This window comes from Schistocerca cancellata, chromosome 8 (assembly GCF_023864275.1).
Source record: "Schistocerca cancellata isolate TAMUIC-IGC-003103 chromosome 8, iqSchCanc2.1, whole genome shotgun sequence".
NCBI classification, from domain to species: domain Eukaryota; kingdom Metazoa; phylum Arthropoda; class Insecta; order Orthoptera; family Acrididae; genus Schistocerca; species Schistocerca cancellata.
This window is the reverse complement of record NC_064633.1, coordinates 297,631,333-297,644,257: the sequence shown is the minus strand read 5'-3', so window position 1 is coordinate 297,644,257 and position 12,925 is coordinate 297,631,333. Positions and strand designations below refer to the sequence as shown.

The window sequence follows — 12,925 nt, the reverse complement described above, 5'->3', positions numbered from 1 at the left end:
TAAACCACGTTGTGTGCTTAAAGTTTTCAGTCAGAGATTGATGCCATGTGTGGGTGTGAGATGCGTTTGCGTGAGTATGTGGGTATGTTGTCTACTTCTGATGAAGACCTTCTACACAAAAGCTTACTTAATGAGGGTATTTCTTCGTACCTATCTGCGACTCAGCGTGTCAAGTATAAGGCCAGTAACAACTATGCTTTTCATGATATTGTCATAATTCCATTCTGCATTTCTCACTCCTTAATAACTTTAAGAACTTGGTGATGGGGACAGACTACCCGAGAAAAATTATTTTACAGGAATTTCACATTTGGATAACTGGAGCACCAGTATTAATCGTCATCTTTATCGTTATGTCATGCGCGTAATTCATACCCAGAATAGTCACAAATATATGTTGGAAACTCATTATCTACACTACTGGCCATTAAAATCGCTACACCACGAAGATGACGAACTACAGACGTGAAATTTAACAGACAGGAAGAAGATGCTGTGATATGCAAATGATTAGTTTTTCAGAGCATTCACACAAGGTTGGCGTCGGTGGCGACACGTACAACGTGCTGATATGAGGAAAGTTTACAACCGATTTCTAATACACAAACAGCAGTTGACTGGCGTTGCCTGGTGAAACGTTGTTGTGTTGCCTGGTGTAAGGGGGAGAAATGCGTACCATCACGTTTCCGACTTTTATAATGGTCGGATTGTAGCCTATCGCGATTGCGGTTTATCGTATCGTGACATTGCTGCTTGCGTTGGTAGATCCAACTGTCAGCAGAATACGGAATCGGTGGGTTCAGGAGGGTAATAGGAACGGCGTGCTGGATCCCAACGGCCTCGTATCACTAGTAGTCGAGATGACAGGCATCTTATCCGCATGGCTGTGACGGATCGTGCAGCCACGTCTCGATCCATGATTCAACACATGGGGACGCCTGCAAGACAACAACCATCTGCACAAACAGTTCGACGACTTTTGCAGCAGCATGGACTATCAGCTCAGAGACCGTGGCTGCATTTACCCTTGACGCTGCATCACAGACAGGATGACTCCAGTTTCTGTTTACAGCATCATGATGGTCGCATCCGTGTTTGGCGACATCGCGGTGAATGCACATGGGAAGCGTGTATTCGTCATCGCCATACTGGCGTATCACACGGCGTGACGGTTTAGGGTGCCCTTGGTTACACATCTCGGTCACCTCTTGCTCGCATTGACGACACTCTGAACAGTGGACGTTACATTTCAGATGTGTTACGACCCATGGCTCCACCCTTCATTCGATCCTGCGAAAACGTACGATTCACCAGGATAATGCACGACCGCATTTTGCAGGTCGTGTACGGGCCTTTCTGGATGCAGAAAATGTTCGACTGCTGCCCTGCCAGCACAATTTCCAGATCTCTCACCAATTGAAAACATCTGGTCAATGGTGGCCGAGCAACTTACTCGTCACAATAAGCCAGTCACTACTCTTGATGAGCTGTGGTATCGTGTTGAAGCTGCGTGGGCAGCTGTACCTGTACACGCCATCGAAGCTCTGTTTGACTCAATGCCCAGACGTATCAAGGCCGTTATTACGGCCAGAGGTGGCTGTTCTGGGTACTGATTTCTCAGGATCTATGCACCCAAATTGCGTGAACATGTAATAACATGTCAGTTCTAGTATAATATATTTGTCCAATGAATACCCGTTTATTATCTGCAGTTCTTCTTGGTGTAGCAATTTTAATGGCCAGTAGTGTATCATAAGGTAGTACCGCATTCCGGGGACGAACCGTAAGTGTAACCAGGAGTCGCTGAGGTTACTGGAACCTGTTACCATAGGTGACCATGTCCTTGTCATCGCAATCAGACACCGGGGGCTGAGTTGCGCCAGGCGCGCGGTCCTCGACTTGCGTCCACCGCCTGGCACTGCGGACAGCTCTCCGTGGGTTGCCGTAACCGGCGAAGTACGTGAGCTGGAAGCGAGCCCGATCAGCCGGCGGTTACGTATATAAGGGCCCGAGGACGAGTCAACAGGCACTCTCTGTGTGCAGACAGCCCAGCAAGCAACATGTTCAAGCAGGTGAGCCCGCAGTAGCTGCCTCTCCGCCACTTACGCCCATCTCCAAGGAAAAGATTTCTGGTTTTCATTGCCCGATTTGTGTCTAACTCTGTATTATCACAATCCAAGAAATTTAGGGAACGCTTACAGTTTAAAGGCCAATTTACGACCACGTGATCTATATTAGAGTTTAGTGTGTGGGCAGTGTCACGTGACAGTCGTCCTACAATCTAAAATGATCTGAGATTTTAGTCGTCATCACTCCTGAAATTTGTGTTCAATATGTTTCCATCTCCCTGTTACGACATTTACAAGGCGTAGTTTGAAGATTTTTAATAAGTAAAATTTTTTAGAACAACTGAAACAAAATACATATATCGCACTGCAGAGCTCTTCCAAGTAGATATGACGTGTCTTTGCTTTCCTTACCACCACTTACACACTTTTCCTATCATTATACTCATTTCACTGCTTGTTTAATTTATTGTTGAGTGCAATAACCTTGGTATGTGTAATGAAACATCGTTTATGTAGTACGTTGCAAGATCATCATCAATACGTTCCAAGATCGTTATTAGTTCTGTATAAAAGTAAATCTTGAAAGTTGAAGTTGTTTAGCTTTTATCGTAGACCAGGAAAGCATATTTTCACCATCATATTTCACTGAATCCAATTTTGTCAAACATTCCATCAACGATATAGCGTAGAATCATTGAAAACAGTTAAAAGTAACTGGCAGCATATAGAAAGAAACAACAGTTAGAAAGTGAACCGTATGTTGAATTCAAAGCAAATGTTATATGAGTTTAATTATACAGATTCCTGTGAAGCCACGGCGTCTACACAATATATAAAAATATCGAATGATCTTTTATCATGCTCGTTCTCTCCTGTTTGACGTGAAGGAATAGTTCATGGCTTGTGTGTACGCAAACAGTTATTTCAACTATCATGTTGCTACTCGTGTACATTTATCTCTCTTACTCCTGCTGGAATTTGTAACAATTCTTATTGTATATTTTTAGTGTTTTCTTTGAAACATATTACGTGAAATAAAATACAGTCCTAAGTCTGTCTCATCTGCAACAAAATTGCTAGCTAGCGCAGTGATTCCCATACCGCTACAAACTCAGTTTGTTCCGCTGTGAAGAAAAAGCAAATGGATACTACCCCATTTAAGAAAACTATGGCCCTCCGACAGATCTCTGACCTTTTTAAATTTTTAAAGTTTTTGTTTTTTTTTTGCGCAAAGCCTACCTTTTCGGATCAAAGCGTACAAAACATATTTTACCTCATTACTGGAAACCAGTCCCGTCTTCCAAATTATCTGGCTTTCATTAAATTCTATTTTTCTTTCGAAATGCCTCTATTCGTTTGTGGATAGATCAGGCATCGTACTACAAATCTGCGACAAGATGCTGTCACATCATAAGTCATCTTAAGAAAGGCTTATACTGTACAAACAAAAACTGTGTCTTCACATGGCAGAATGCGTCAGAGAAACCGAGTCTTCAAAGAGCAGCAAGTATAGAACCATTTCTCTCAGTCGCACAATATAAATAATTTGTTATGTAATTCCCCAAATGATAAATCGAAAGTAGAGATTGGTGTTCTTTCGAAAACGTTCTTAATGATCTGTTTTAAATTTCTGAACCAAGACTAGCGTATAGCTCCCACCATACGAGTCTAGAAAGTAACACGTGATTAGTTACACACTGTAAAGTCAACGGCCAGATCTAAGTGTGGTAACTCTTCTCCTTAGAATACTGCAAGATAAAGAAGAAATACTACACACTAAGCTAACTAAAATAATATTCAGCTTATAAAGTGTACATTCACTTGCCAGAAGACTCGATGTTGTTGCTGATACTAAAGGTGAATTATGTAATTTTGATCCCTTTTTATGTTGATTCATATGTTGGTCGAATTTCAATGATTCCTTACATATGGAATAGTTCTGCATCATATAGTAAACTAAATATGATCCTCCTTTGATCTTTTAGCTCTTACCATCTTGATTGACTTATGGTATGCTTTCGGGTGTTGAGCCAGTTCAAAATGTTTCAATGCAGAATGTTTCGACAACCGATCTAGTCGTTATCTTCATGTGCTGTTGGCTTATTTTTTGTACTCGCTGCCTGGACTCCAAACCGACTGGATTTTCTCTGCACACACATCTTGTTGTGGATGTTGGAACAAAAGCTGTCATTGTATTTCCTGCGTAGTAACGGTAACACCATCCACTGTATCTGCTGGTTTAATTCATATGCAACTGGTTTCAGTGTTATAGGCCCCTCTACGAGTTGATTTGAGTTGATGTATTGCTTCCCTATCCAACATTGCCTGTAACAGGCGGACACCGAAGTCTTGAATGTTCTATAGAAACTACTATAATGGTTACGTTGTGTTAACGTGAGAATCCATATTCATAAGGGGCCTGGATAAGGAGTACTGTAACACTGAAACTGGTTATGTACGAATACATCAGTAAATACAGCTCAGAACGTCATCCTTACTACACTTACGGGGCAGAAATGTTGGCCAAGTCGTGACGCTAATAATAGCCGAGTTCAACTCCAAGGGCCCATATGTCATTCGTTTCTTTCTCAGAGCTTCAAACTTTATCCCATGAAACTCACATTCTCATAGCGTTATCTACTTCTGATCGATGAGAGGCCCACGGAACGTCAGTGACACTCCTGACTAAACCATCCACTGTAGTCATTCGCGGTGAACATAATCGGTAATAGAAAGACCACGAGACCAGTCCGGTGATACTGACACCTAGTCTTTGAGACGACGTAACTGAGGAGTCTGTCACAATAACAATGTCCTAAACCTGATACACTAAAAGACAAAAAAAAAAAAATGATGCACCACGAAGATTTATTAGAATGGGACGGAAATCCGTAGATGTCATGTACATGTATAGACAAACAAATGAATACAGTTTCATAAATATTAGATAATATATTCAAAAGAAAGAGTTTCACAATTTGCAAGTCAATATCGCGTTAATCTACTTCTGGTCCTGGACACTGGCTGCATGCCAACCTTCCTGTCACCTGCCATACGACCCGACAACGGTGAGGATTGTTATGGTACATTTCCTTTGATAGGAAATCCTCGGGTTCCTCACACCACAGCGGTACGTCAACGATATTCTACTCCTCGATTTACTGTCCACGCCAAACCATCCTGGGATTACATTTCAGCAAGACAGTGCCCGCCCACACATGGCGAGAGCTTCTACTGCTTGTCTTCGTGCTTGACAAACACTGCCTTTGCCAGCAAAGTCACCGGATCTCTGGACAGAATTTTGCACTCTATCCTTCAGGAAGACATCCAAAAATTTGACAAGGAACACAAAGCTCAAAGACTGCTTGCATAAGGGCCGAACGTGGACCAACGCGTTAAAGACTTGCTCAGTTTCTGTAGTTCTGAGCCTTAAATATATCATCAAATTTGCCTTGAAATAGTTATTTGTTTGACCGTACATGTACATCATATCAACCGATTTGTGTCCCATTTAGACAGTTTCTTCATTTGAGACCTGAGTTCCTCCTGGCGTATATAATTTTCAAATAACTGCCGGCATTTCAACCAGGTAACACTTTCAGCAACCGCCGATATTTGAGTGGGAGAACACCCCGCCGAAGTATCGGTGGTTGCTGAAAGTGTTATCTGGTTGAATTCCCGGAAGTTATTTGAAAGTTTCTTCAAGGTGCGTCGCTTTTTTTCCTTGAAGTGTATTTGGAAGTAGAGCTTTGAATCCGACACTACGTCTATAAAACTTTGCAAGCTATTTCGTTCGACACATCAGGATAACGCTGAGGAAAGCCAAGAAAGGTAAATAAGCAAGTCGGATTCGACTATATATTTTTCCGTGAGACCAACAGTATGTCACTGTAGGTGTCCGGGCGGAGAACTGGCATAATAGCACTACCAAAACTCAAGGAATTACGATTTATCTGGTGATGTGCGATTTGTTAAATAAATATTATGTCAGTTGTGAAGGCAGGGATGGCTTACGGCCTCTTAAGACTCAGTAGTAATTGATCCTGATTCGCCCTCGCAGCTGATCGTCGTCCTGGCCGTGGTGGCTGCTTGCCTGGCCGCCCCCGGACCCAAGCCGGCCCCCGGCCTGCTGGCCAGCTACGTGGCCGCCGCCCCCGTCGCCTACACCGCCCACGCAGTCGCCGCCCCCGTCGCCTACACTGCTGCCGCCGCCCCTGTGGCGTACGCCGCTCCGTACTCGGCTGCCTACGTAGCCCCGTACGCAGCAGCCTACAGGGCAGCCATCCTCGGATGAACACCGCGTCTTGAAGGCTTCTGTCTTGAGATGACGATACGTGCTCCGAGATCTACAAATGTATGCAGGCTGAATGAATAAATTACTTGAAATATATTGGCCAAATCGTTTCATTGTGTTTCCTGATATAACTCTTTCTCTAGTGATATTGACCTTAGCTAAACAAATGACCAAACCAAAAATAACAAATTAAGCTACAGCAATGACAATTAAGTCTTAGTGCACTGCTAGTAGTATATAGATACTACTGGTCATAAGAATATTTTCACTCTGCAGTGGGTGTGCGCTGATACGAATCTTCCTAGCAGATTAAAACTGTGTGCCGGACCGAGACTCGAACTCAGGTCATGAGTTCGAGTCTCGGTCCGGCACACAGTTTTAATCTGCCAGGAAGTTTCACTACTGGTCATACATTATAATCCTCCAACGTTATGAGACAATGCTCTCGAGCGCCACTAGAAATGGAATAACTTGGCAACAGAAAGGTCGTAACGTATCATAGTCATTATTAGTACAGTCACAGAATCTTCGAAAATAGGATCTTGTTCATTGCATCTAAGCAGACTGCAGATTGTCAGATTTGGCGCAGTCTTATTTATGTTTAATAGGGTTTAACACTCACAAACAACAAACGACGAGCAAGTCAGCTTCATACAAATTTGATTTTTGTCTAGAAAAATGAAGAGGAATGCCCATAGGGAATTTGTTCCCATAACCTGGTTCCGACCATGTTTTTTGGAAGTTTTTTCCTGGACTGTGAGGTTCATGCTAGGAGTGGTAAGATGTGTCCCCGAGATCTATTCACAACTGAGAAACATTCTCTCATAATAAATTAGGTATTGGGTAAAATGAGCCACGATTCTACGACTGGCCCGATGTCAAACAGCCCTTTCTTGTTAGAGACAATGAAATAAGTAAAGGAACCATCCGTCAGTAATACTCAGTTCAATTACCATAGACTTGTACAGGGTGGTCAGAAACAGTGTGGAAAGCTTTTAAGGGTTTCGTGGTTAGTTTGTGCTGATAAATAATTGTTAAGGAAAACTTGGTACGTCTCACCGTTTCCCAGTTAATTAACATTAAAATCAGGCCGTTGCTCTCATAAATGCACGTTGCCTGCCTGATACGACTACAATTACTGTCGGCATATATGAGTAAAATTAGCGTCGGTTGTTCTGACAGCAGAGATAAGACACGAGAAAGCTCTGACTTTGGCGCTGGTTCGATCCTTACTACATCCAGTGACCATTTTTTGCATTGCTCTCGTGATCAGGTTTAGGTAACCAAACAAAGTACAGTTTCGGCGACATTGTGTCTGCCGGTGCGCTTGAATTTGGGTGCGCAAATGCCTAACTGGCTACCTTCAATGCTAATAAACTCGTAAATGGTGAAACATATTGAAATGTTTCCTTAATAGTTATTTGTCAGCGCCGGCCGGTGTGGCCAAGCGGTTCTATGCGCTTCAGTCTGGAACCGCGCGACCGCTAAGGTCGCAGGTTCGAATCCTGCTTCGGGCATGGATGTGTGTGATGTCCTTAGGTTTAAGTAGTTCTAAGTTCTAGGGGACTGGTAACCTCAGATATTAAGTTCCATAGTGCTCAGAGCCATTTGAACCCATTAATTCTCAGCGCAACCTACGCAGTAACAGCCTCACTATTTTTCAGACTGTTTTGATCACGCTATATATCAGAGGGTATATTCCACCAACGAACACAAACACATGACACACATACATCCACACTGACAGTGGTAATATCTTTGGATCAGTGGAAAATGCTTCCCAAGCAATAAATTCAAATAGTTGCAGAATTCCACTGTTCAGACCAAGAGTTTCGTAATATTTCCCGTGGGCATTAGGTGAATGCCGGAACTGGACGCCATCCTACTATTCCCAATTGGATGAACCTTTGTCGAGATACCAGTTTCCTGGGATTTCGGTTGAAAGTAAGTGCATCTATGTAATGCCCCGAACCTCTCTCACCCCGCCCTACTCCTTGGAGTGCAGGATACAGAAGTCAAAATACACCACCTCTTTTCTAGCATGTAAACGTGCGAAAATTTTTCACACATAAAAATGGCTCTGAGCTTTATGGGACTTTACATCTGAGGTCATCAGTCCCCTAGAACTACTTAAACCTAACTAACTCAAGGACATCACACACACCCATGCTCGAGGCAGGATTCGAACCTGCGACCGTAGCAGTCGCGCTGTTTCGGACTGAAGCGCCTAGAACCGCTCGGCCACAGTCTCCGGCTTTCACAGATAACTGTAATACCTTTTTCTGCGAGCTTTTCAATTAGTCTGTCAAAACTGATCTATGTAGGTGCCTCAGTTTGGTTGTAAGGTGCGATTTCCTAAACACTGCCACAGAAATTCGGCGATTTCTTGTTTCATCGCCTATGTGCTATGTGTAATGAGAAAGTTTCCTTATTAAGTTTATACTGTTTTTTAATGAAAAGGAAAACGTGACAGGTAGCAGGCTCAGATGCATAGGGTGAAAATAAGTGCGATGTAACTTAAAGAGTGTGCTCTGCGTCGAAACCTTCCGCAGAGTTCGGAATTTTTCGCCTTTGTGCGTCTCTGGTGGACTCGCTGGTTGTGCAGAATATCTTTGCTGGAGAGTTTTGTGGTGCGAATGCGGTCCTTGCGGTGGCCCCGTGGCGGGCAGCGACAGGAGTCTTGAGTTAGCAGCGGCACGAGGAAGGTGGCGAGCGGGTCCCTGTGTTGGAACGCAGCCAGTGTATGTGCTGGAAAATGCCTGGGCCACACCTGCACGGGTAGCGCGGCCTAGCTGTAGGTAAGAGCCGTTGTGTTAAAAGCTTAATTGGCAATGAGCTCCCCTTTTGCATGCAAGAGCGCTCAGGTTGCACAACACTGATGTTGCCCGAAAGAGATCGGTGGTTGAAGCAAAGATGGTGTATCGGTACAGCCGTCACTGTACTATCGCTGCGGACTGGTTGCTTATTCACACGAGTGCTGGTTAACGCTATGTGAAGCTGAGTGACTTTATTGTTATGTACTTGCCCACCTGTGTGATTTAGTTCTCGTCTTGTAACTGTAACTGTAATTGAGTCTGCCCTTGTCGGGCGCCGTTAGTTCCACTGTTTCGTGAGTAGTCATTTGTTTGTTTAAACTGTTCATGTTACAAGGTTGTCACTGAATTTGCCCTGGTGGGGGCCATTATTTCGTATGCATGTGTGGGACCAGTGGTAACTGATTTATGTTTCAGGTCTTATGACTCCAGTCTAATGATGTGTGTAATGTACTGCCAGGAAGGGTGCGCATAACTGACTATGAAATAAAATAAGACTGAAAGATTGTGGCTGTGTAAACTCACTGAGGTAGTAGTGGATGAAGGTTAATGTTGGGGATTCGTTTTGAGTTACGTAACTGCCTTTCGTACCTGAGCAGTTTATCTGAAGGAGTTGTGCACCTACACTTGCTTTGACATTTTCTGGTACTCCTGTACAGTAAAGATCGAATTTTAAAATGTGTCAAGAGAGAAACGGGTGCGTACAAAACTGGTGATAGGTGGGTCCCGCTGTAATTTGTTGTTGTGTATTACAAGTGCTCTTGTTAAACTGGATTTGTCTAAATATTGTTTTTAGGTTTGAAATGCTGTCAGTTTGTTATTAACAATGTCCAGGAGCTACTAGATGCACTCTTAAGGTTGTATTGGTGATTGAAAATTTTCTTATCACAAGTAGCTATAGTGTTTGAGTTGAAACTTTTAATTGATGTAGTAATTGCTTTGGGCTTCGTTTGACATTACTGCATCTCCGGTATTTTACCCTTGATATTGGATCAGTATAAATATAATCCGATAGAGTATGATTTCTTTCTTAATAAATTTGGTTCAAAGAATGTCTGACACCATATTAACCCAGCATGTAACCACTCCTTCACAGCTTCTACCATATCACTAAATTTGCGTGACTCTCAGAGCTTTCGAGTTATTGTTGTTATGATGGAGAAGCCAGTATGCACGTTTTTATTCCCCAGAGTCTCGCGTTATAATTTAGAACTAATGAAGGTTATAATCCAATTAAAAACTGAGTAATTGAAGAAGCAGTTAATGATGGACTGTTCCCTTCTGACAACGTATAGAATATTATGGCTTCCTCATTCACGATTTTGACACGTAAACAGAGGAATTGTGAACCGTGAAATTACTTTCAAATCTTTTTCTTATGAATTTATTTTATTTACTAGTGATTCATCAAGAACATTAACACATTTAATCACACTGTGTGTGCGTGTAAGTAGTTGTCAAGGAGTAACTGATGGAATTAAAATCAAATTGCTTTTAACAAATGGGAATTTTATTCCTAATAGCACTTTTTTTTAAGAAACAGATTTAAAATTACAAGCAGAAAACACCCTCTAAATATCAAGTTAAAATTTATTTACAGGCAGAAGGAAACAAGTTTTTTACTGTATGAGCTTTCGGACTGAGAACCTCGCCGCTCCCTTTTGACAAGGCGGCCGTCACGACCGCTCCTAGCAACCTCTGAAAGACTAGACTGGTGCAAATCTGCAACACACAAGATTACTTTAAATCAAATGTTTTAACAATTCACACAAGCACACAAACTATGCACCCCGTAGGAGGGATGGAAATGGTACAGAACACTAAAATTAAAATATTAATTTGCCACGAGGAAGGTGCAACTTGATTTTAACTTCTAAGAAAAGCCTTACGGTGAAAGGGTGGCAACTTTATATACTAAAATGACCATTTAAATAAAAGCCTATAAAATGCAATCTGATATAAAATTCTACAAAGTTGCCCAAACAAATTAAGATGTTCTACAGTACACAGATACCGCCTCTCAAGATGATAGGCAAGATCAAAACCTATTTCAGGAATTAGGCCGTTACAATACAAACAATGAATTCGTTAACACACCGAATCCGACGAACATGACAGAAGCAGCTCCGACCGACAGACAGACATTAACTGCCTCATAAATTAGGACGAGAGACAGACTAGCAAGCTCGGGACGAGAGACTGACCAAGAAAACAAGTGAATTTAACAAGAGTAAATCACACAACATATCACTAATCACGTAACTTCTTATAATCTGCGATATCTCTAGAAGACCTGGCGCAGCACCCCCAAATCGCTCTCCCGAACCGTCCGCTGGCAGCCACTTCAACGGTAGCAGGAGTGCGCGCCGATCTCCCATCTTTCCTGGTCCGCACCAACCGACCGACTACTCCGCTGCTCCGTCCGAGACTGCTGCTCCGTCGCGACTGCGCTGCTGGTGCGTCTCCCACTCATTTCCAGACACACGACGGCGGAAATACTGGCTCGGACCCAGCCATGCAGAGGAATCACGCCCACTGGAAAACGACATCCCTGCACCAGGAAAGGACCGAGCCAAGTTCCACAAGATGGTAACAGAAGGGGCTCAGAAGCTCTCGGAGAAGCAGTTACACCACGGCGTCGCAGCTCGCACCGGCCAGGCTTTGTCGTGGGTTGACTCCTGTTGCTCTTGTGTCGACCGCGAAGCCACTATCCCTCACTATATGGCGAGGCCCACTAGAATCACGACGCGACCTCACATGAGCCGACGCTCAAGTCGGAGAAGTCAGTGCGCGACCGACCAAACGATCGACCCAACCGGCTTTAAAGGTTGATCCGAACGAAAGGCATCCTAGCACTCCGGACGACAGGCAGACAGTAACTGCCTCACAACTGCGGACGAGAGACGGACTAGCAAGCTGGGGACGAGAGACTCCCCTGACTGACCGTCAGAGGGACCCGACTGACTTGCTGACTTGCTCAGACTCACCCCCTCGCGAGCTCATAGCGCCCCTTGAATGCACGTGAACAGGCTACCATTCCCACCAGAGGGAGACACCAAAGCTGCGATTGCAAAGCGGCGCCACCGCCAGAAAAGGAGGGCGACTGCCTCACACTACGTGCTGCAGCGCGCTCTTCTATATAGCAATTTTTACCACTGCTCAATTTGACTTTAGCGAAAAAAGGAGAAAAGGTGCGTGTTGTGTACATGGGTATGTTGGCAGAATACATACTTCTGATTCAGTATGCTGTAAATCTTTGTCTGGCGGACAGGCGTTGAGTACACTGGAAAGTCATACGCTGTTGTATGTATTATCTTTTACTTAAACCTGTTTTGACACAAATCTATCATCTTCATCATGTTAGTAAGTGGAACTTTAATTGCATTTACGTAAGTTCGTAGTTTCATGTAAAGTGTAGTTTCGGATGTAGTTTCAGACTCTAAAACCGACTGACACATTCGCTTCGTCAGCGTAACTGGCTCTAGCTACCCTAGATTTACCTCTGGAGGAGGTCGAATGTATAGCAAAATACATACAAAATTTTCACTTTATTAAAACTTGAGCGACCTCAAATACTTTACTTGGAAACAAACCGTATTCGCAGGCAATGTCTATACATTTGTTATTGTAGCCAAACACTTTAAGTTATCACGTTATACAATTCAGAATGACCGTCTTATTCGGAAGTAAAAATGATTATCAACTTCGATAGAGATCTAACTTCTAGCACGACTCGTGCTGCCGGAATG

General features: G+C 43.3%; 1 protein-coding gene across 1 annotated transcript; it reads left to right on the top strand.

The window, feature by feature from the left end:
- The first annotated feature begins 2,034 nt into the window (after positions 1 to 2,034).
- Positions 2,035 to 6,459, top strand: LOC126094982 (cuticle protein 19.8-like). The gene is made up of 2 exons (XM_049909637.1): positions 2,035 to 2,072; positions 6,130 to 6,459. The coding sequence occupies exons 1-2, from the start codon at positions 2,061 to 2,063 to the stop codon at positions 6,361 to 6,363; spliced, it is 246 nt and encodes an 81-aa protein (XP_049765594.1). The 5' UTR covers positions 2,035 to 2,060; the 3' UTR covers positions 6,364 to 6,459.
- The last annotated feature ends 6,466 nt before the right edge of the window (positions 6,460 to 12,925 follow it).